Genomic DNA, 24,186 nt, shown 5'->3' with positions numbered 1-24,186 from the left:
CGTTCGCCGCGTACATTCGCCGCGCCGGTTGCACCAGGTTTCTGACGAGCTGGGCGCGCTGGCAAGCGTCGCTCGCGGTCAGTCACGCTACGCCGCTTACGCTGCGCCAGACGAAATGCGAACCCCTGCGTACTTCGGCCCTGTGCGCCGTCGGCGGCTCTTTTCGGAGCATGCGCAGAATGACCGCGGACCCGCGGGGCGTCTGCATTCCGTTCGAGCCTTTCTCTTTGCAGCCTCATGCGTTTCGCGGCATCCACGCCATCGTGCATCGTGGGAGAGGCAGCATTTCCTCTGCAGCCCTGCTTAATGCGCCCTTAACACTTCAGGCAACTGAATGAGGCAGAAAAGATGTTCAACTATAGGTTGCCAATGGCACGCTATTGCGTTGAGAACGCGTTTGGAATTTTGTTTTTCTAGTGGCGCGGTTTCCTGGGAACCGATGTGGAGTTGCTAACGGACATGGTTAGTGCGGCGGTGTGCCTGCATAGTATTCTGCTCTCTGACAGTGCCTATTGCTCTAATGATTATGGTGCCCCGGTCAGTGGTGATAGAATCCAAGAAGGCGGCCACAGGCAGACCGTAGCGCACATAAGCCATCACAGTACTGGCAATGGCAGCCGCTCAGCTTCAGATGCCGCGAGAATTCGAGACGCCATTGCAGAGTATACTTCATGTCCCCAAAGTGTTCACTGCCATGGCAGCCGAGGGTAGTGAGCCGGTGCTAATGCACAACATGAAGTTGTTGCCTCTCCGTCTGTAAACAGCGTTGGATTTCATGCAAGGCAAGCAAAAGTCACACGTCAGCTCCAAATGTGAAACTTTATGTTGCACTCTCTTGACCAGTGAGTTCAGGAGTTATATGATCCAACTTATTAAAAGTTCAATAATGCAACTTATTAAAAGCTGAAATGAGGATGCAGTAATTTTGGCAGAGGTGGAGTAAAGTAGTGCCGGTGGTGTTTCAGTTCCCGAGTTAAGATTACCGGTTGGTGATGTAACGGACGGATGGTCACCGCGAGTATGAGCCATTAATGCTTTGGCCTTTGTTGTGTCTTCCTTTTTTTTTTCTTCTTCTTAGGGAACGGGGAGTGCGTCTTCCAAGAACGGCGTCATTTACAAGTGCCTGCATTTCTCGTCACCCGTGTGCCCTCCTTTACGTTTGTGTGTGTGTGTTTTTCCCTACTCCCGTGTGCGCGACGGGGGGCCAAAGGGGACCGGACAGTGCGGGGACGCTCCCTGTTTTGAGCGCTTGTGGCTGGCCCAGGATCGGGTTTCATCGGCGGCGCCTGCGAGGCGGGTTTGGGAGCGAAACTGCCTGGCCAGGAAAGAACGGCCGGGCCCCCTCGGCAAGACAGTGGCTTCGTCGACGGCAAGAAAGAAAGACGTTTGTGTTGTGTGCTCCGTCCGACCACTCCTCTGTGTATTTGTGCCTTAAAGTTAATTACAGTTTTTCTTGTTTGTTTGCTAAAGAATTCGTCTCCGTGTCTTCACTGTCATCAAAATTCACCGTCGCAACATTCGAGTCCTCTCACATTTCGCAACACATGGTGCCGAAACCCGGGAACTGCGATCTCCAGGACTCGGAGAATCTCGGAAAGCTGGAACCAGGCTGCGACGGTAACGAAAAAAGTGAGTGACGCCACGGTCCCCATTCGACGCAAGCATGCAGAGGGCGAAAGAAAAGAGAACTGCGCGTCGCCAGCAAAACACCAAGCTCATCAACGAGGCCAAGGCAGCTCTGGCAACGACAGACACCGGAACGCTGTGCTCCCTCATTGAACGACTTGCGGCCAACAACGACGAACTTCTCAAGTTGAACGCCGAATTGGAGGCAGCCGTTGCGGATGAGGACTTCGCTTCCGAGTTTGAGACTGTCATGCGGTACGAGGATGCAGCCAGGGGCATGCTTGGACAGCTCAAAGCCAAAGAAGCCGAACTGCTGAGAGCTCCGCGCCTATTGACTACAGCGACGGCACAGCCACAGCGGGGAAGCCAACATGGCGGAGGCGAAGCCACTCACCGCAGTGCAGTCAAGCTGCCCACCCTTCAGCTGCAGACATTCAACGGTGAGCTTCGACAGTGGCGTGGCTTTTGGGAGCAGTTCAGAGAAGCCGTTGACGAGAATGGAAACCTCACCAAGGGCGAAAAGTTTCACTATTTGAGGAGCCTTCTGAGCGGAGCGGCGGCATCATCGATAGCCGGATTACAGGCGACAGGAGAATGCTACGACGATGCAGTGACCATTCTGTCCAAGCGCTTTGGCGACACCCGACAGATTATTCAGGAGCACCTCGCCCAGCTGAGATCCCTACCGTCCGTAACATCATCGGACGACGTGCGAGGCCTGCGGAAGCTCCTGGATCACGTTCAATGCCATGTGCGCGGGCTGAATGCACTTAAGGTGAGCTCAACCACCTACTCTGCCATGATGACAGACATTCTCCTAAAAGCCCTACCTGCCAGCATCGTCGTTGAATATTATAAACGGCTGGCCAGTACTCCGGACTTGTCACATCCGCCTAGCGACGCTCAGAACGGTGAGGCTACATCTGCAACGGGCCCTACAGACGGTGAGCTGGAACAAATTCTGAAATTTTTGATAGTCGAAGTTGAAAGCAGGGAAAAGAGCGGAATTGGCAGTACTAGAGAAAACAAGCGAAGCAGACAGGAAAGCGAAAGAAAACAGTCGTCTCTCCCTCCGACATCTGCTGTACTGCACGCAACTTCGCAAGTAAGAGAACAGTGCTTTTTCTGCGGCTCGCTTACTCACAACGCAGCGGATTGCGACAGTGAAATGAATCGGCAAGAAAGATTGCGTAGACTGAAAGATGACAACCGCTGCTTCCGATGTACCTTGAGAGGACATCGTTCGAAAGATTGCCGCCGCAGACTGAAATGCGGAAAGTGTAGCGGCAGACATGTGCTATCAGTATGCGACCCAAACTGGAAACCGAAGAAACGAGAGGAGACTCCAAGATTGGATATTAGCAGCTTGCATGCAAGCAGCCGTAATTCCCTCAACAATGAAATTCTTCTTCAAACCTGCCGGATTTGGGCTATTGGAGAAGGTGGGCGCGGTTACATTCGAGGCATCGTGGATGGGGGCAGTAATCGGACTTTTATCCGTGAGGACATCTCTAAATTTCTAGGCCTCAAAGAAAGTGGAAATACCGCTCTCCAGCTGAGTACGTTCGGGACAGCCACATCAGCAACAGAAAAACGGCGTCTTGTCGAAGTGCGTCTTCGCAGCCAGTACGATGACAAGGAATACATTATAGAGGCCATTGAGGTTCCTTTCATCTGCAACGACATAGTCCAGGTGCCTGTCGAAAACGACTTTGTCAGAGCCATAGAAGAGACAGGACGGCCCATAGCGGACAAGCTTTTGGTGCCAGGCATGCCAGCGGTACCCGGAATTGGACTTCTCATTGGCGCTGAACACCTGTGGAAATTTATGACGGGCGAAATTCAACGTTCCCAGCAAAACGCTGACTTGGTTGCCCTGGGGTCGGTCTTCGGTTGGATGTTTCAGGGTCCAATATCAGTGCATACCTCAGTTGAAAATTCAGCCAACCTTTGTGTCTTGAGGGTAAGCACAGTCCTTGAAAGCACTGAAAGACTTGTAAAAGGCTTCTGGGATCTGGAAAGCATTGGCATTATGGACCACTCCGGAGGGCCGAATGAGAAAGCAGAAGCGATTGTTCATCAGTTTGAAAGAAACATCAGTATGAGAAACGACCGCTACGAAGTTGCCCTTCCTTGGAAAGAAAACAGTGGACATCTCTGTGACAACCGCTCCCAGGCTCTAAAGCGACTGAAAAGCCTGGGGAAAATAATTCAGCGCACTCCGGAATTCGGCGCGGACTACGAAAGTACAATGCGGAGCTACATAGATATGGGCTACGCCGAGCGTGTAACACCTGACGAACAAGCCACTGATCCGGTTTATTACATGCCACACCACGCTGTTTTACGCAGCGACTCACAAACGACAAAGCTACGCATAGTCTTTGACGCCTCCTCACATGAGAAAGGGTCTTCCTCCCTGAACGAACATTTCGAGAAAAGGCCCTGTCTTCTTGCGGATCTGGTCAAGCTGCTGATCCGTTTTCGACTGCATCCGATCGCTTTGACAGCTGACATTGAAAGGGCATTCTTGCAAATAAGTGTCCGAGAAGAGGACAGAGACTCCCTCCGTTTTCTCTGGTTTAAGGGTTTGCCGACAAACGAGGAACTTGATCCTGAGGTACAAGAGTGGCGAATGAAGCGTGTGCCGTTCGGCACCAAGGCTAGCCCTTTCCTGCTAAATGCAACTCTGCAATATCACCTTAAGAAAGTTGAGAAGCCGAAACAAAAGGTAGCTGCGCTTCTGGCGGAGTCATTCTACGTCGACGACCTGTTGGTTGGGGCAGACAATGAAAAGGAGGCGGAGGAGATTTTCGCGCAGGCAAACGATATACTTGGAGCTTGCGGAATGGGTCTGCGAAAGTGGTCATCGAACTCTAGGCACTTGCAAGATCTATTTGCGTCACAAGAGGCACTGAATGACTCATCTGGAACAGTGAAAATTCTTGGGCTTCTTTGGAATCCAGCAAACGACACAATCACTGTGGCCACCAAGTCCCTCTCAAGCGTCTTGGACAGAGAGAACAACTGCAAAAGACTTGTTCTACAAACCATCGCCAGAATATTTGATCCCCTTGGGCTGCTCGTACCATTTACCATACAAGCCAAAGCACTATTTCAGGAATTGTGGCAACGACACATTGGTTGGGATGACAAATTGCCCAGTGATATCGCAAGGAAGTGGGAAGGCAGGAAGTCGGAGCTGATAGACCTTTGTTCACTGACCGTACCTCGATGTGTTGCTCCAGTAGTTCAGCCGCAGACTGTACAGTTACACATCTTCTGCGACGCCAGTCAGCGAGCGTACGGGACCTGCGCATACCTACGACTAGAGGACTGCAGCGGATGCGTTCACACGAAACTTCTCTTTGCGAAAGCGGGAGTTTCACCATTGAAAGCTATGACCCTTCCCCGACTTGAACTGATGGGTGCACTGCTAGGTGCTAGAATAGCAAAGTTTCTGGAAGGTTGCTTAATGATGCATGCCGGCCGGCTGAAAAAGATTTTCTGGACAGACTCCAGCATAACCCTTCATTGGTTGAAAGGAAACCCTTTGCAGTGGAACCAGTTTGTGAGAAACAGTGACTGAGGTTCAAACCTGCACGGAAAAAGACCAATGGAGGCATTGCCCCGGTTCACAGAACCCCGCAGATCGTGTGACACGCGGAGTCACTCTACAGAGTCTTCAAGGAGACCGATTATGGTGGTTTGGACCGTCATGGCTTTCAGAGACGGAGGATTCCTGGCCAGCTCTAAATGAGATTTACGTCCCAACGGCTGAGGAAAGTTCGGAGGAAAGGAAAGAAGTAAAGGTGTTGCAAGTAAGGACATTTATGCCCATCTTGGACTTGGCTCACCACAGTAGTTTTTTCCGAGTTTTACGGATAACTGCCTGGGTTTTCAGATTCATAAGTGCTTGCCGGAGTCCGTCAGGCAAAGTTGCTTCTTGTCTCGCCGCGGAAGAGATAGAAAGGGCCGAATCATACTGGTTGAAAGCCGTTCAGGAAGAGGCATACACGGATGACATATCCCCTCTTGGCCAAGGACTCCCAGTGAAATCTCAATCGAGCTTACAGAAGCCACAGCCCATTTTGGATACAGAGGGACTGCTACGAGTGGGAGGGCGGCTGCAATTCTCTGACGAAAATGAAGAGTTGAAGCACCCACTGCTCCTCCCTCCCAGCCATCCGTTCACGGAGCTCGTTATTCGAGACGCTCATTTACGAACTTTGCACGGCGGTGCTAGAGACACCCTCACAGAAGTGAGAGAAAGGTTTTGGATCCCACGAGGACTTCAACAAGTAAAAAGGGTTGTAAACAAATGCAACATCTGCCTAAAAGTTCGCGCAAAGCCTGGAGAAGCTCCGACAGCGCCTTTGCCATCAGAAAGAGTTTGCCGTTCTGAACCGTTTCAGGTGGTTGGCATTGACTTCGCCGGGCCTCTCTTCACTAAGGACAAGGATACGGTCTCCAAATCTTACATTGCTCTCTTCACTTGCGCAGTTACTAGAGCAGTTCATCTCGAACTTGTCTCCAACCTATCGTCCGAAATATTCTTGTTGGCTTTCCGACGATATACCGCCCGACAAGGACTGCCATCAGTGATATACACTGACAATGCCAAAACCTTTCACAGCGCCTCTAAAGAAATTGCAGCGTTGGGATACCCCTTGTTTGACGGAACTTTCCACGACCACTGTGCAAAGACACGCGTCAAATGGAAATTCATTGTGGAAAGAGCAGCATGGTGGGGTGGATTCTGGGAAAGAATGGTGAGGACTGTGAAGGTGTGTCTCCGTAAAATCCTACGCCAGGCAAGACTCACCTCCGAACAGCTTACCACAGTACTGCAGGAGGTGGAAAGCATCGTTAACTCCCGCCCCCTAACCTACATTTCTGCATCGCCAGAAGATCCTGAAATTCTAACTCCGGCGCATTTTCTAAAAGGAAAGAGATTGACGTCGTTGCCGTCTCCGTGTAGTGACGTCAGTTCGTCAACGCAAGCTGTGACACGAAGATGGATGCACCATAAGCGACTGCTGGAGCAATTTTGGAGGCGATGGCGGAAGGAATATCTTTTGACGCTACGGTCGGCGCACACTTGCGACAAACAGCAGGCTCGAAAGACCTCGGTGGGAGACTTTGTTCTCATCCACGAGGAAAAGGCGCCGCGAAAAATGTGGAAGATGGGGAGGATCGTTGAAGTGATCCACGGAAGAGATAACCACGTCCGAGCGTGTGTTGTGAAGCAGCCCAACGGATCCACATTGCGACGGCCGGTACGGCTTCTCTATCCCCTCGAGCTGTGTGCGTAGCGCTGCCACTGCTGGGGCCGGGAGGTTGTTGTGTCTTCCTTTTTTTTTTCTTCTTCTTAGGGAACGGGGAGTGCGTCTTCCAAGAACGGCGTCATTTACAAGTGCCTGCATTTCTCGTCACCCGTGTGCCCTCCTTTACGTTTGTGTGTGTGTGTTTTTCCCTACGCCTGTGTGCGCGACGGGGGGCCAAAGGGGACCGGACAGTGCGGGGACGCTCCCTGTTTTGAGCGCTTGTGGCTGGCCCAGGATCGGGTTTCATCGGCGGCGCCTGCGAGGCGGGTTTGGGAGCGAAACTGCCTGGCCAGGAAAGAACGGCCGGGCCCCCTCGGCAAGACAGTGGCTTCGTCGACGGCAAGAAAGAAAGACGTTTGTGTTGTGTGCTCCGTCCGACCACTCCTCTGTGTATTTGTGCCTTAAAGTTAATTACAGTTTTTCTTGTTTGTTTGCTAAAGAATTCGTCTCCGTGTCTTCACTGTCATCAAAATTCACCGTCGCAACATTCGAGTCCTCTCACATTTCGCAACAGCCTTAAAATGAACGGCAGGACTTCGCGGTCGAACACCGTCATGAATTGGGGACTAGTGTGCAATGAAAGGAAGGTACGCGACCAGAAATCGAGACTGCATTCTGTGTCGGCGGGACACCCATCCAGGCCAGCATGCGAGATGGGGAGTCCGTAGCTTCCACGGCTTCGATGCCTGCGTGCGTGCCGTGGGCCACATGGGTGCTCGTTTAGAAAAAGCTACTGCGGTGGAACCTACCTTAGAAAAGCAATTAATCACAGTAATTAATTAATTAGAAAGTAAGTAATTAGAGCCAGAAATGTCCAAAAAGTAGGCGGGGCCTGAGCCAACGCGCGGCGCCAATTTTGAAATCGAGGCGTGGTGCGAAGTTTGAAAACTCAGATGGGCAAATGATGGAACTTTATTAAGTGAGACAATTAATTCTGGTATCAATAAGGCATCGATAAGTGATCAATAATTGATCGATAAGTGATCGACTTCCGGTTTGAGGGTTTAGACTTCTGGTCCCGAGTTTCAGTCATCAATGCCTCGGTTCCTCAGCAGGGATGATGCTAGCCTCCTTCCCACAAGAAAGGAACACCTCCGGCGCCGCACTCCTGCTCTGCTTCCTCCGTGTGCCATAAATTTCCCTCGCGGTCTTATCCGTGCCGAGGAGGTTGTGCTTCGGAGGATCCGGGTCGGGGTGGCCCCCACTCCTGCAGTCACTCGGACGTGGTCCCACTTTCGCCGCATATATCCCCGCCCAGGATGTCCTGTCTGCAACTCGGAAAATACTGAGGCCGATATTCACCACTCCTTGATGGTTTGCCCGACGCCGAAGCCAACCAGAATTCGGTACCTGGCAGCAGCGGGTCTACCGCCCAACAACCCCTCTTCATGTATTGCTTGGATTCAGGGGACGCATCATGGCTCCCTCCTCGCCTTCGTTAGATTTCCCCACCTTTTTAACTTCATTTAATAACTGCACTATTTTTTCTAAACCTTCCAAACTCGCTTCATGCATTGAGGTAATAAATAACGCTTTATAAAGAAAACCGCTCAACGGGCCTAGGGCACACAGTGGTATTCGGGACGCCATCGCAATTTTCCGAGTGCAGCGCTGGCCGGAACGCCCCAACAGTGTATGGTTTCTGGAAAACTTATGGGGGCAATGAGTTTAATCGATGCGTGGGTATGTAATAGCATGCACTTTGTGGTTAAAGCGTTCCTTGTGTGACGAGACCCTGCTGGCGCAGTTCAAGTCTACCGCTGTTCTGCCGCGCTGCATAGACGTCACGTGGCGCTTGTGTACGGAAGTACCGCTATTCTTGACCAATCCAGGGCGGCTGTTGGCGCGAAAGGAATTGCGAAGCCCTCGCAGTAATTTCGCTGCCAAGCTAAGCGTTCGTCAACCGTCCACTTCGAGTGTAGTTCCGTCTAGTTTCGAGTGCGCTGACGGAAAGAACAGCAGGCTCATCATGGAGCGTGGCGCGTATCTACAGCAGATGCGATCTGGTGGGATTCTGAGGGTCAGATCAAGGAACCTGAGTTCATTGTTTGCCGGAAGTTCTGAAGTTAAGGAGAGACCTGTCAGTTTTGACCTAAACAGGCCTGTGATGCCTTCCGGTGTTGCGAGCTGGTTGCTGGCGTTCGGCTTTTAAAAGGATAGGATAATCATCCCCATACCGCATGATCTTGGCGGCCCCGTAGTTGTTAACGACTGGCAGTATTATTCTGTCATATTTGGCCAGCAACAGGTCGCTTAGCACAGGTGCTAATCAGGACCCTATGCGCACGCCATCCTTTTGCTTGTAAAAGATCCCTTCAAAGCATACAGCAGAAAACGTGTGGTAGAGCCGCAGCAGGTCCAGGAACATGCTGACAGTAAGGCCACAGCTGTTTTGAAAGCGAGTAGTTCCGTGTTGTTCTATTGCTTCACTGGCGGTTGCTAGAAGAGCTGGTTGCGGCAGAGAGTAGTAGAGGTCCTTGAAGTCTATAGAGAAAACACCCAAACCTTCAGGCCGCTCTTGCTGCTGGTAGCGCGATACCTCTTCGGGGTTTCTGATGAGAAAGTGGTCTTGAATTCCGAGCGCCGGCCTCGATTTCTGCACGTAACCGCCCACAACTTGCAGCCAGGTGCCTCGCTTGGAGACGACTACACGGAAGGCAGAAACTTCTTTGTGAGTTTTCGCAGAGAAGAAAGGATTCGAGGACAACCCTTTACGATTCTTTATACCTGACGCCGACTTTTCCAAGCCTGCCTTTAGCGCACAATGCTTCAGCTTCCACCCTTTATTTATTGATCGCTCTTCCCTTGACTTCTTAAAAATTCTCTCGTAGTGCGTGTTAGCATTTTTGGGAGTATGTTTCATTGGCTACTGCGACGAATCCTCCTTCTTTGTCGGATAGAAGAAACTTTGACTCACATACTCGCAGGGCAGATACAACCTGGAAGGTGTTGATTGCTTCGCTCGTGCAGGGCTCTTTGGGCAGCGCATCGACGCCTAGGTGTATGACAACGTTGGTGTCCTCTGCTTTGGCTTCTGAGGCTGTAGTCCGGACGATGCTCAGGAGCTCGGTTTTGTCCAACCGTGGCGGAACGCAAAACTTTGGGCCAAGGATAAGAACACTGCTAACGTGGTTAGCAACGAATGGGTTTCCTAGTGTACGAACTTGGGTACGGGCTGGTGCGCCCACCTTCCTTGGGATGGCAGCTAGTATCTGCCTCCAGATGAACTAACATGTCTGGTCCGCAGTCTTCAGCTCTTGAAGTTATAGCGGTGCTCATAGCGACGAGGGGGCATGCGCTAGCGCAAGCCGTGAGCAGGAAATCGTTGGCGAGACGAACTTGCCTCCAAGCTTCTCGAAGCCTCCAAGCTTTACCCAAACGCATCCATCCTTCACTTACATCTTGTTGTTTTCATTTTCTCATGCCACCCTTAACGCAGGCATCGTTCTTTGTTAAGACTTTTATAAGTAAATTTATAAATTGTTTTTTGAGGAAAGGAAATGGCGCAGTATCGGTATCACATATCACGGCGGACACCTGAACCGCGCCGTAAGGGAAGGGAGGAAGGTTGGAGTGAAAGAAGAAAGAGAGAAAGAGGTGCCGTAGTAGAGGTCTCCGGAATAATTTCGACCACATGGGGATATTTAACGTGCGCTGACATCGCGCAGCACACGGGCGCCTCTTGCGTTTCGCCTCCAACGAAACGGGGCCGTCACGGTCGGGTTCGAATCCGGGTACTCCGACTCGGTAGACGGGCGCCTTACCACTGAGCCACCGCGGCGGGTAAAAACATTTATAGCTTTTAAGATTTTATTGCTTTTATCCGGCCCTTTACGCCGCCCGACTCGGTAGACGGGCGCCTTACCACTGAGCCACCGCGGCGGGTAAAAACATTTATAGCTTTTAAGATTTTATTGCTTTTATCCGGCCCTTTACACCGCCCGACTCGGTAGACGGGCGCCTTACCACTGAGCCACCGCGGCGGGTAAAAACGTTTATAGCTTTTAAGATTTTATTGCTTTTATCCGGCCCTTTACACCGCCCCTGACGACTCAGCTGACAGTTTGCCTCGAGACTACTTAATGTGTGTGCTCCTTTCGAATAAACTTAAGTTTTAGGTGCGCGCCTGTGTTCTACGTTCCTCTGTCTTGTGTTTGCGCGGTTCTGTTTTAAGTAGTTTTGAAGGTGTAGCATGGTCGAAAATCCTGCAGGGTCGACATAACAGCCGTTTTTACAGAGCAGCGAGGTCGGACTCCCGCCAAGCATTCCGCTGGAATTGCTTTCATAATCCGCTAAAAATCCACTAAGTAATTTTTAAAACAAGAAATATATGCGCTAATGTGCAGTGCGCTGCTAGATGTAAAAAATGCTTGCTTTGCGCCCTCTGCATGGCTTACAATTGTAAGGAGATGCAACGTGTCACAAGTATGATTCGAGCAGGGTTGCGCAGCGGCGTTCGAAGCGGCGTCTACTTGTGCGAGTATCATATACAGACTCTTGAGAAAATAAATTCCCGCAGTAGAATGCTTCTCTCAGGCACATGAGTTCGAATTTAGCACAGGTATGGCAGTTGGTCGTTAGAATTATTTTATACAACACCGGGTTTTCTTGTTGGTTTGGTTTGGTTAATAGGGTTTAACGGCCCAAAGCGACTCAGGCTTTGAGAGACGCCGTACTGAAAGGCTCCGAAAATTTCGACCACCTGGGGTTCTTTAACGTGCACTGACATCACACACTACACGAGCCTCTAGAATTTCGCCTCCATCGAAATTCAACCGCCGACCGGGCTTTCTTTAGCTTTACCAAATTGAAACACAAATCAGGCAGTGCTAGCTCCTTGGAAGTCCCACACTTTCACCTTGTGCTCCGGCACCCACAAGAGAGCGAAACACTAGTTTATGAGTTTATATTTGGGTTTATGGGTTTAACGCCCCAAATCACGTCCGGCTATGCGGGACGTGCTCCGAATCATTTCGACCACCTCGAGTTCTTTAAAGTGCACTGATATTGCATAGTGCACGGGTGTTTAGCATTTCGCCTCCAGCGAACTCCGACCTCCGCAGCCGGGAAAATTTATTTTGTTGGTTGTTTTTTCTTGGGATTGGTTGTGTAGAGCCCCGCTAATTTTAATTTTCGAGGAAATAAAAGGCGCAGTAACTGCCTCACTTCTAGGTGGACATCTCAAGCGTGTCTTGAGGAGAGGGAGGATGGTGTGAATGAAAGGTGAGAAATATATGCCGTAGTGAAAGGCTCAGGAATAATTTCGACCACCTGGAGATCTCTAACGTGCCCTTAAATCGAACAGCACACTGCAGGCGCCTTTTAGCATTTCGCCTCCATCAAAACGCGGCCACCGTGTGGCTCGGTTTGAACCCAGGCACTCGGCTCAGCGCCGAGCATGCTAACCACTGAACTAGGACTTAAATTCTTCTATTCAAATTCTGCTATTCAAACAGACTCGAAACTTAAGCCCAAGTCTTTCTGTATCTTATAACACTCCACCGTGCCTTCTCAGATTATTGTGTCAACCCTGTGGGGGAAGTACACATGGCGAGCTGTAAGTCGTTCACTGCATTGAAGGAGAACACACTGCTATTCTCGTTCACCGTAACACTACCAGGTTGCGCCAATATAAAGTGAGCCCACTTACTGGTGGCAACATAGTCGTCAGGTGCTTCCACTCTTTCCTGTAGCGATCACTCGATACCATAGCGCAAAAAAAAGCCTGACGCCAGAGAGATAGGTTAGGTTGATGTTGTGATAGATGTAACGACGCTCTACTGATTGTAGTGTATACGTAATTTATCAACTATTTTCGGATATCATGGCTTCGTAATAGACGGGAAATTTGTATGAGATGAAAAAAGTCCGTGCCACATTATGGCTTTTGTTTATATTGTTGTTTTTACTAAACAATGCGTGTTATTTTAACTCCATCAAACAGACGGCGCAGTGGCTCATCGCATTAGGAGGAACGGAGTTCGCGTCGGCACAGAAGGTGGCGACCGGATCCTTGCTAAAGGGGCCCAGAAACACAATCCTAGTTGACTGCTTTGCCTGTTGATCGCATACAGTGAGTTACAATGGCTCTATTAACGTCGGTAATACCGCGTATATTCCGTTTTTTAATATTTTAATGTCCTCATAAAAACAGATTCATGGCTCTGATGGTCTCCCCACACAGTTGCGGGTTTTAGCAGCGGATATGACGTCACCTGGCGCGAGCTTGATGATTGAACAAACAGTAAATATACTGCAAATTGTGTGAATAAATAGAGACCCACTTTGTCACCTGTCGGTGTTTTATATTGTATCAACAAATACAACTTGTTCGTCTTAGATAAAAGCCCTGCAAAGCAAGTAAAAAAAAATACACCAGCAGGGGCTCTGGCATGTAAATGACGCTGCCAGTCTCAGCAAGAACGAGTTACAAAGAGCAGGCAACCATGGAGTGCAAACTTCCGCGACGTGCTCTGGCAGGCTGTTTCGATTGGTTGCGCCAGGTGCCGTGATTGGGAGGGCGAAATATAAGTGGGAAGCCCCGCCAAAATCGAGTGGAGGGCAGCGTTTTTTTTTCTTGTATTTTGAAATTTCTTTATTGAATAACTCCCGTTCCTGTGCCTCGATTCCTTTAATTCTTTTTAAGTCAGCAACTGTGTGACAAAGAATCCACCTGAAGTATAGCCGGTATCCCCCCAAGCAATGCTTCGCAGCCCCTTTAAGGCAGCTCCCCGAAGGTGACGAAGGCGAGGAAGTTTTGCTTCAGCTCATTCGCCTTTGAAGAATTACTCGCTTTCATGCGAGAGCAGTAAGGGGGAACGAAGTCGTTCTTGTATCAGCGATAGTCAGAGGTAAAAAATAAACCATCAGAAACGCCATGCATAGGAACAGTTGCTAGGTTTCCAGGATTTAAGGACAAAGTGACCTCAAAAACTTCATTCAACGTGAATGATCTGTGCATAGTAGTCAGAGGATGGAGACAGTACCTACGATCGCGGCGAGTCACTCCACCCATAACATGGCGAAGTCAATTTCTAAAGCCAGGAAAAAAAAAAAAGAACGGCAACTCTTGACGGTCGAAGATGGTTATGAATTGGGAAATAGTGTGCAATGAAAGGAATTGAAGTACGCGACCTGAAGTCGAGACTGCATTCTGTGTGTCTGCGGGACACCCATCCAGGCAAGCATGCGAGACGGGGAGTCCGCAGCTTCCACGGCTGCGACGCCTGCTTGCGGGCCGTAGGCCACATGGGTGCTCGTTTAGAAAAAGCTACTGCGGTGAAGCCTACCTTCGTGGGCTCGGTTAAAGAAGGCCGTTTTTTAATGCGTAAGCATTGTATGACTATGTAGGCGCCTTCGGTGGGAACGCGGGAACTAGTTGGTATATCGGAAAAACAAGGGTATTGTCGGATAGAGCATCTAAATTGGATGTGCAAGTGACAAATTGGCTACGGTGAGTTAATTACATAATTAATTAGAGCCAAAAATGTCCAAAAAGTGGGTGGGGCCGGCGCATAAGCGGTGATAAATTTTAAAATGCCGGAAGTTTGGCCCCACGCGACCTGATGTGGGGGCGCTAAATTTGAAAACGAAGCGTGGCCCGAAGTTCGAAAACTCAGATGGGCAAATGATGCAACTTGATTAATAAGCCAATTAATTGTGGCATCGATAAGGTACCGAGAAGATACCGATAGGTGATCCATAAGTAATCGATAACTGATCGATAAGAAATCGACTTCCAGTTTGAGGGTCTAGACTTCCTGTCACGAGTCTCAGCTGACGTGAGAATTGTGGAAGTCTTAAGTCCGCGTCTTGGTGTGAAGTCTTAAGGTGTGACGTCATAAGGTGCCAGGTCATAAAGTGTGACGTCATGCTTATGTATTTCTCCAATGTGGGTGCCCCACTGATCTCTAACGTTTGTTTGGGATGAGAGCAATAATGCTGTATGGGCACGAAATGCTCGAAAATTAGGGGTGTGCGAATATCAAATTTTTCGAATACGAATCGAATACGAATACTTCATTCCGAATATCGAATCGAATATCGAATAATCACGGACAGACGCATTTAACCACTACAAAACATTTATTTGAGCACCCAAGAACATCACAGTTCAACTATCGATGATTAAATGAACACAAAAGGTGTGCGTGGCTGCACAAAAAGTATCAAAGTCTCGAACAGTATTCTTAGAAGAGTGGAAATATCAGAGAGGATGGCTAGTACACAGCATTGATTAAGGCTAGCTTGCCATCAGCACAAAAGCGCGTTGCTGGGATGAACATAAAAGGTTGTCGTGAAGGAAAACGAGCTGCTCCACATGGTCAGGCAGAAGTAGTTTCCTTCTAGCTGAAACGACTCCTCCAGCCACAGAAAATTCATTCTCACTTGGCACTGACCTGGCACGTATTGCGAGGTACTTCGTGCACAGCTCTGACTATAGCAGCTTCGCAGGTATAGCCACAAAAAAGCTCAACAGCGCACTCAGCAACGGCACGGCCCTTGGAGGAAGGAAAAATTTTCCTTCCTCGAAAGAAAAATTCGAGGGAAAAATTTTCCTTCATCCATGTGCATTTCTCTGGGCGCCGCCTTGTTGTTATGTCTCTGTCGATAGGGCTTGCGGACCGAAATGAGCGTCGGTGCTCACAATGAATATTCGGCTAGATGCGAATATTCGTGTCGGGTCGAATATTCGAAAGAACAAGAATACTTGGATTTCGAATCGAATACGAATACTAAAATATAATATTCGAAATATATTCGAAACTTTCGAATATTCGCACATCCCTATCGAAAATACAGCGTATATAAAGGTTCAAATGAGCCTGCTGTACTTTTGGCAGAGTTTTTCTGATCCTGACTCAATAAACGCTTATTGTGAACTAAATAAACGTCTTTCTAGTTTTGATCATGCCGTAGCTTCGAAGTGTTTCAATTAGGGTGCCAAAACTACTTCTAGTTGTACTAAATTACTTAACGTGAAAAAAATCACCTGTGCTATTAACCGAGAGGAAAACAAAACGTCAAGACTTTCAATATAGCTTCAATAAAAGAGTATCCGTTCTCGCTTCGGCGAGCGCGGCTTCGGCCGCTTCTTTTTGAGCAGCGACCACTCCGGCGGACGCAGTTGTTGCTGCGACGCGCGTCTTTTCTTTTCTTTCCTTTACTTCTTTTCTCTGATCTTTTAACTCTCCTCTATCTGCACGTGGCAGCGGTGGTGGCTTGGCTCGAGCCAGTAGCAGGCCCGTGCAATTTCCTCTTCATCCTTCTCTCAGTCACAACAACAACATAGCTTCAATAACACCCTACTGGCTGCAGTCCATGAATATAAACATCTTAGTGTGATGCTCACAAAAGACATCAGGTGGGACACCCACATAAATACATCACAACTAGTGGTCTAAAAGGACTATTATTACTTAAAGATGCCTTGGACAAGCGCCGCCTGATGCAAGATTAGTAAGCTAGAACACGTCCATCAGATCCACCCTAGAGTACGCTAACATAACTTGGTTTACGTTTAATAAAGAGCGCATAAAGAAACCAGAGCGGGTTCAAAGGAAGGCAGTGATAATCACCACCAATAAATACAAATTAACAGGTTCAGGTTCTCCTCCAAAGCGGATTCATACTGATCAAAGTAGCGTGATCGGAATAGCGTAGTTCCATCAATTCTAAACAGTACATCAACTGATAGCTTTGGTTCATGACTTCTGAATAATTAATAAGAAATATCGTTAACAGAAACCATGTCATTCCTTTTTTTATTTCTTGGGAGTTTTGTCTGTGATGTAGTAGTTTCATTTTTTTTTAAATGCATAGATAATACGAATATCTCATTTGCAAACCCATTCTTCCTTTTTACGCTATATTACCCTGTTATCCAAACCGCTACAAGTGGCTGTTATCGCTAACATGTTGCCAAACCTGGCTCATTCGATTGCGTTATCTGTACCCGACAATCTTGTTTGTTCCCTTCCTGCATTAATTGTGGTTTGGATTGGCAGCACCTTTCAATAAATAAATAATACTTACAAAGATTATTACAAAGCCGCCACCATTATGCCTTAGTGCATATGAAGATTGGATTCCTGCTTAATTGGGAATGAAGGACATTTTTATTTTTCGCTTCAAAACGATACAACCAGAAATAGACCCAATAACCTGTTACGGTTGTTTTAGGAATTGTTTCGAGAAACACACAGCATTCGCAGTCAAAAGAAAAGTGATATTTATTTATTCAGTTATTTATGCTTTATATGTCACGGTAGGGGAGGTCTGAGGGACAGAAATCAAACAAAATTAGAAGCTATTTTTGTGCTGTGTCTCTAATCAGAGCTGTTGAGAAAGGAGCCTTCATACCAGTGTTTTCAGAGGGATTTCTTCCTAACGTAAGGTTAGTCCCCAAGGAACTGAAGAAAGAAATGGAGCGTGCAAGGGCGTCCACAGACACGAAGTTGTAACGGATGGCCCATGTCCGCGCTCAAGTTTGGTTCAAGGGAGCAGTTCCAACTTTATCCGAATCTGGTCATTAACTACGTACCCGTCACGGATGAGATCTTGGAGTGTAACGCCACCCCAAATGTAACGAGTCTCGTTGCTTGATGCTCTTGGCTTTTGATCAGCTTTGTCATATAGATCTTGTACATCTTTCCGCACAATGTCTTTCCTTCCTCTCGGATGAATTACGCTCACCCTGACCTTGTGCTTGAAAGGCCACTGGAGATCGTCGTCCATGTCGCCCTTGTGCAGGGTGTACTTGAATGCCAGCAATACAGAACTCCAGTTACGCTCGAACCAGACTCCAGGAGAGATGGAGTAGCCGCACAGGTACACCTTCTCGCTGTCATAGTCAGCCCTGCCTTTCTCCATCGCCTCGCCTTGAAGCGACTTCACTCCTTTTACAAGAAACTCGCAGTGCGACACCTGCGCTGCTCTCTCTCTACGCACATCAGGTTGCAAAGTTTCTTCATCTTTTTCCTTCAAGTCAGCCTTTAATTTCTCAATGCCAGCTGAAATCTGCGACAATTGCTCTCGCGTTCTGTTCCTTATTGCGCTCGGTGTCTTTTCCACGGTTTTCAAAGACGCGTTAACTGCATCACTGCAAGTCGCAAAACATTCCTTGAGTTCAGCCTTAGACGATGCCATTTCTTCATGGGTTTGTGTTCTGAAAGACGTCAGTTCTTGACGCAGTGTCTCCTTGAGTGTGTTTATGCCATGAGAGATTTCATGTTCAGTGCTAGCCGCAATCTGGGACACTAAGTCGTCTGGAGTTCCGCTCAATTTATCGTTCAGCTTTTTTTCTACGCTTTTCATAGTTCTCAAACAAGTGTTAACTGTATCGCTGCATGTCGCAAAACATTGTTTGAGTTCAGCGTTGGACGACATCATTTCCTCGTGGTTCTGTACTTGTAAAGACGTTAATTCTTGACGCAGTGTCTCCTTGAGTGTGTTTATGCCATGAGAGATTTCGCTTAATCGGTCCCCATGCGTGCTGATATCGACAGCCATCGGCCTCAGATATGCTGTGATTTCGCCCGCCTGCCTTTCAAAGGCTCCTCTGAATGAAGTCAACGATGCTGCCTCCTCCGCGTGAGCCGGTGGAACTTCGCTTTCGGATGCCACGGATGTCGACGTGTTGCAAGAGGCCGACCGGAGATGCGTGCACACGTCTCGGCAAAGGACGGTGGCCGAGCACTTGGGACAGCGGACGGAGTGGCGTTCACATTCCAGCTGGAAATGCCGGACGATCCCTGAAGCAGCTGTCCCATACTGGCAGCCACTAACTTCATTCCAGCACCTGACCTGCAAGGGTACAAAATAACTCACTTATAGCGATGGTGAAGCTGCGTATAGCGAATTGGCAATGGGTTTCGATATTATGCGCGCTTTCACGGGCCTGAGAAAAGAAACGGTAAACGCAACAGATATTTTGAAAACACAATCAAGTTGTATATTCGCACCGTATACAGAACATGTATCATTCGCGATGTTCCCTATGTTCGAACAAAACCATAAATAAGAATATTGAAGCGTTACGAAGAGATGAGATTAAGTGCATAACCATTCGTCGAACATCTTTAAAAGTATGGAGATCTTATTGTGAACTGACACACCATGTTCGAGTAAGGTGTGTAAGGTTCCACCGCGCAGCCTTGCAAGAGGTGGAAAGCCACACTTCTTTGTTCTTTGAAATAATTGCCAGTCACTGAGCAGCGTATGATTTAGCGTTAGCTGTAAGTTTTTTCATTTTGTTTTGCTAGAACGATTTAGATGGCAACGCATTCAACACAAGGAAAATAGTTCGACGCCACTTCGGACCTCCTGCGTCAAATAGTTCGGTCGTAAGAAACATCTCAAGATCCAGGAAGTTATGGTTTCCGTTACTAAAGGTCGTCTGTACGGATCCCTTTAATATGCTAAGCAAGCTTTGATTCGACGAGTAATTTTATGCTTCGTAACCCGCTGAATCGTTTGATACCAGTTCTATTATTTTACACCGATTAGGTGGTTCACAATCTTTGTACAAATGGTACCACGTCCAATTTGCCTTTTTGCACACTGCTATTTACAGTATAGGCGCACTTGTATGCGGCACTTTGGTGCTGCTTATAAGTATAGCTCTTTGCTATGCAACCATTAGGGTCACATGGTATGGTAACACCCTGGTACGTGGTGATGCACCACCTGGTAAGTGGTGGATACCACCCATGGTTACCTATTATGGCAGCCATGTTGGTCACGTGATAGGCATATTTGGTGTGAGCAAATGATAACCATCGTGTCTGCCATATTTAGACAATGGCGTTGTGTTGCATACTCACACGACCTTGAGTAGTGCGAGCAGCAGAGCTAACACTATAAAAAACAAAGGCCTGCCCCCTATAACGTTGGCGACGATCCAGCACAGCATTCTAGGGTGCATCGAGGAGCTTCACGACGGCACCATGGCGGCGGCGTTAAGCACATACGCTTGAACCGCACGCGAACTTTTAATTTAAGATGGGCTTTTTTAGTACAAGAACAAGACACGCGGCGTTCTACACCTCGGGAAGGAAGAAACGGCGAGATGTTTGCTTCGTGTGACTTAAACTCAAGGCTTTCCATCGTCTATTTATGCTCGTGCTAACCAAGAAAGCACTGAAGCAGCCAGCTGTGCGAGATAAGTGAGGAACGCATACGCCTACCTGAGTGCGATGCAATATAATAAACTAATACAAACTTCATAACTGTCTGTCTCTCGGTGGAAAGCAATATCGGTAAAAAGAGCATGTTTCTCGTATTGTTCGTTGTAGTGTTTATTGCCCGAGTTTAAATCGTCTACGAAGTAAGATTTAGATTCAACAGATTAAGAAATCACGCCCTTCTTGAAGCACACTGGCAGCATCTATCAGGCCAACGTTCTAGTCCCGGTCTCTGCTAAAGCCAGAATGCTGTGTTTCAGTGGTTATCGAAATACCCGCTTTTTACGACGAAACTTTGACGGTCGCCAGGTTTGCTTCGGGGTTAACCTATGCGCCACGTATAACATCTCCACCTGTGTATAGGACTGGAGAGTCAGGAGATATTTCCTCTCTCCATACTAGCTCTTTTAAGTGCCAGAATATCTCGCAGAGTGTCTCAGCACTGAGAAGCAGTGAGCATAGCTAAGCGTGTATAGCGTTTGCATAGAGAAACACGTAATATAGTACATAATTTGTCTATAGGGAGTATTCACAGACGTCACAGGGGCCGCCATTTTGCTGTCTGTGGAGCACACCGAATGGCTGCTGGCGCGTCCAATGGGATTATCACCCCCTGTTCCGGCCTGCACTGCTAAAGCTACGCGCTGGGCATCAAAATGGCGCCCATGACATCACGAATCGACAGAATCGACAACGCCCTAATCCGCAACCTGAGCGACGGCCTCATACAAGAGCTCGTCACCTTTCTTAACAAACATTGGGAGGCGGAGACGGTTCCCGAAGATTGGAAACACGCCGAAGTAATAATGATACCTAAACCTGGTAAAAAGCTACAAATTGAAAACCTCAGGCCTATATCACTCACGTCGTGCCTTGGCAAGCTTTACGAACGGGTTGTAACTTTCAGACTGCAAAATTACATGGAAGACAACGACTGTGTACCACATACCATGTTCGGCTTCAGAGCGAAGCTCTCGACGCAGGACGTTCTCCTCCAAATACAAGAAGATGTCCTGCGAAACGTACCTCGGACGGGAGAAAATGTCGTAATGGCCCTGGACATCAAGGGGGCATTCGATAACGTCAGCCACGAAGCGATCCTTACGGGCCTAGACAACCTGGATTGCGGACGCAGAATCCACGGCTTCGTCAAAGCCTTCCTGTCCGATAGAACTGCCACCATCGGCATAGGAGACCTTCGATCGGAAAAAATTCGCACTCCAAAGAAAGGAACACCCCAAGGGTCAGTTATCTCACCCCTACTGTTCAACATAGCTATGATTGGCCTAGCTCGAAAACTAGAGAACATCGAAGGCATCAGGCATGCAATGTATGCTGACGATATAACAGTCTGGACAAACGCGGGCTGTCTCGGAGAGAAGGAAGAAAGGCTACAGCAAGCGGCCTCTTGTGTAGAGCAATACCTCGCAGAAAGAGGACTCGCATGCTCGACCGAGAAATCGGAACTGCTGAGAGTCTGGAGAGGCAAGCAAAACCGGACCGTCCCAACCAACGAGGACCTAAAACTCAACGTCTACCTAGAAGGGACGCCCATACCCGAAAAGACAACAATAAGAATTTTGGGCATGTGGGTTCAATCCAACCAGCGCAGTACACACACTTTTACCCTACTGAAAGCAACAACGCTACAAGTCGCACGCATGATCACCCGCATCACCAACCGGCGACATGGCATGCGTGAAGAAGACACACTAAAACTAGCCAGAAGCCTAGTAGTTAGTCGAATCACGTACAGCCTACCCTACCAGTGCCTCAACAAAAGTGAAATACAACAAGCGGATGCCCTGCTGCGCAAAGCGTATAAGACAGCGCTCCGACTACCACGCAACACGTCTACAGAAAAACTCATGGCCCTGGGATTACACAACACCTTTGAGGAGCTACGAGAGGCGCAGCTTGAGTCGCAAAAACTCAGGCTGTTGCAAACAACGACAGGAAGAGCACTCCTGCAGAGGCTCGGATACCGCGAGCAGATGCGAGAAATGTCGAGGACGGCAACGATCCCCGACCCTTCGCAAGACCCTCAAGGTAGCGCCAATTCCGAAAAACATGGATCCCAACCTCCATCGAGGCAGAAGAGAAGCGAGGGCCGAATTCATCGAGAAAACATACGCTCCTCAAGCCACGACCGTGTATACACGCGTCTTGGAGAGGAGGAGATACCAAAATCGCTGTAGCGGCGGTGGTCGATTCGTCTTTACGCGAAATGACCAGCGCGTCTCTCTGAGGCTGCACAGCTGCTGAATCCGAGGAAGTAGCCGTTGCTCTAGCGGTGGCGGAGGGCTATAGAACCGGGCGCTCACTAACAATACTTACGGACTCTCAAACAGCCTGCCGAAATTACATGAATGGCAGGATAGGTCGTCACGCGCTCCGTATACTCCTCGCAGCGAGTGACAGAATTAAAAACCGGAAAGAACAAAACGACAAGATCCGACACAAAATTGTGTGGGTACCGGGGCACACGGGGGTGCCAGGGAACCGAGAGGCCGACAGGATAGCTCGAGGATACATTACTTTCCGAGCTTCCGACGAGACCGCGGAACTCGCGCCAGCACCCAGGGAATACTCGGCCATACTACAAAACTATAGAGGCAGAAGAATGCGATATCCCCCACCGCACAAATCTCTCAGCAGAGAGGAAGCTGTCACTTGGAGACAATTACAAACAGGCTCTTTCCCAAACCTACATATACTAAACAAAATGCACCCTACGATATACACGAACAAATGTCCCTGGTGCGACGAAAAACCTACGCTATACCACATCACATGGGCCTGCCAAGACATAGACGTGGTCCCCAAAATACAAAACCCGAGTGCGGAGCAGTGGGAGACTCTGCTGTCCAGCGACCGCTGTGAAGACCAACAACGGGCGGCAGTGGCCAGCGGAGCCCTGGACTGAGGGCAACCGACCACTGATTAGAGGCGGACGACTTCGACAGAGAAGGCTCCTGGGGGTAGAACCAAGACGTCTCTGAAGATGCCCCCAAACCGCAGGAAAAACCATCAGTGTAAATAAAGTTTTCCCTTCCTTCGTTCCTTCCATGACATCACGTGAATATACAGGAGTTCGTGTTTTGAAGGTGGTGGCGCCCTTCTTTTTCATGGATACAATTCGTAACCGACGTTAAATTACGCTGAAAAAGCGGATCCCCATCAAGAGGATTACTGAACGGGGCGCTTTCTTAGCATACCACTTTTTTACGGTAATCCGATGGATGTAAAATGCGTACACATGCGGGAAACGCCTTGCGCTGCAGAGACGCGCAAGCGATTAGAAGAAAAAAAACCGAAGCAACTCTATTCCTTTACATTCTCGCTTACCTCCCTTCTCAGCAGATTGTCAGCGGAGAAGTGCATCTGGGTGACGTCATCCTCCTCGTAGACGTTGCCGTCCAGAGGACACTCGTATGAGCCGTCCTGGCAGCATTGCCCGTAGCAACAGTCACACAGCGCATGCGTGCAGGGCAGCAACGCGGTCTTCTTTCGCACCAGTCCGCAGGCGCTGCACACTCGATTCGCTGGAAGAGGCTTGAGGAAAGTCAGGGGCCTCCAGTCGAGCTCCGGGGTGAATCCCACCAGCGTGTACTGTTGGCTTGAGGGAGGCATCGTTCACCACGTAGTACGCCCGCCGCGCCGGTCGCATCAGGAACTGCTTTTTCCGCCCCTTCAGAGCGCGCTCTTATCTTCTTCGTGGCGGTCGTCAAGGCGACAACCGCGACTGCTTGAGTTTCCTCCCCTCGCGAGTGCAGCGCTCAACCGAGATGTGGAAATACACTGCCGTTCGCTTGTGACAGAACGACGCTAGGGTGGCTTAATAAACTGATTGGAAGCTTTCACAGAAACCCGTAATTCAGGAACTATGCTGAACAACGGGCACAGCGTGCTCCCAGGCGAATAGGGAAGGGGCAGCCGGTAGTTCTGTTCCACTTCAAGAAAAATATCACGGGTTTGGCTGATGTTTATGACTTCTTCCCGCAGTCGCTGTTTTCGGACACATAGGTATACGCTCTCTTACACATGTC

The 24,186-nt window shown here is 48.9% G+C and overlaps 1 protein-coding gene across 1 annotated transcript; it reads right to left on the bottom strand.

Moving 5' to 3' along the window:
- Positions 1-17,167: 17,167 nt before the first annotated feature.
- LOC149329700 (uncharacterized) lies at positions 17,168-23,791 on the bottom strand. The gene is made up of 2 exons (XM_089559587.1): positions 23,486-23,791; positions 17,168-18,758 (listed from the first exon to the last, which is right to left on the bottom strand). The coding sequence occupies exons 1-2, from the start codon at positions 23,768-23,770 to the stop codon at positions 17,448-17,450; spliced, it is 1,596 nt and encodes a 531-aa protein (XP_089415713.1). The 5' UTR covers positions 23,771-23,791; the 3' UTR covers positions 17,168-17,447.
- Positions 23,792-24,186: the final 395 nt, after the last annotated feature.

The sequence above is a fragment of the Amblyomma mixtum genome, chromosome 9 (assembly GCF_055824585.1).
Source record: "Amblyomma mixtum isolate Tamu chromosome 9, ASM5582458v1, whole genome shotgun sequence".
Classification (NCBI taxonomy): Eukaryota; Metazoa; Arthropoda; class Arachnida; order Ixodida; family Ixodidae; genus Amblyomma; species Amblyomma mixtum.
Note: the sequence above shows the minus strand (reverse complement) of the source record. Positions and strands in the feature narration are given on the sequence as shown.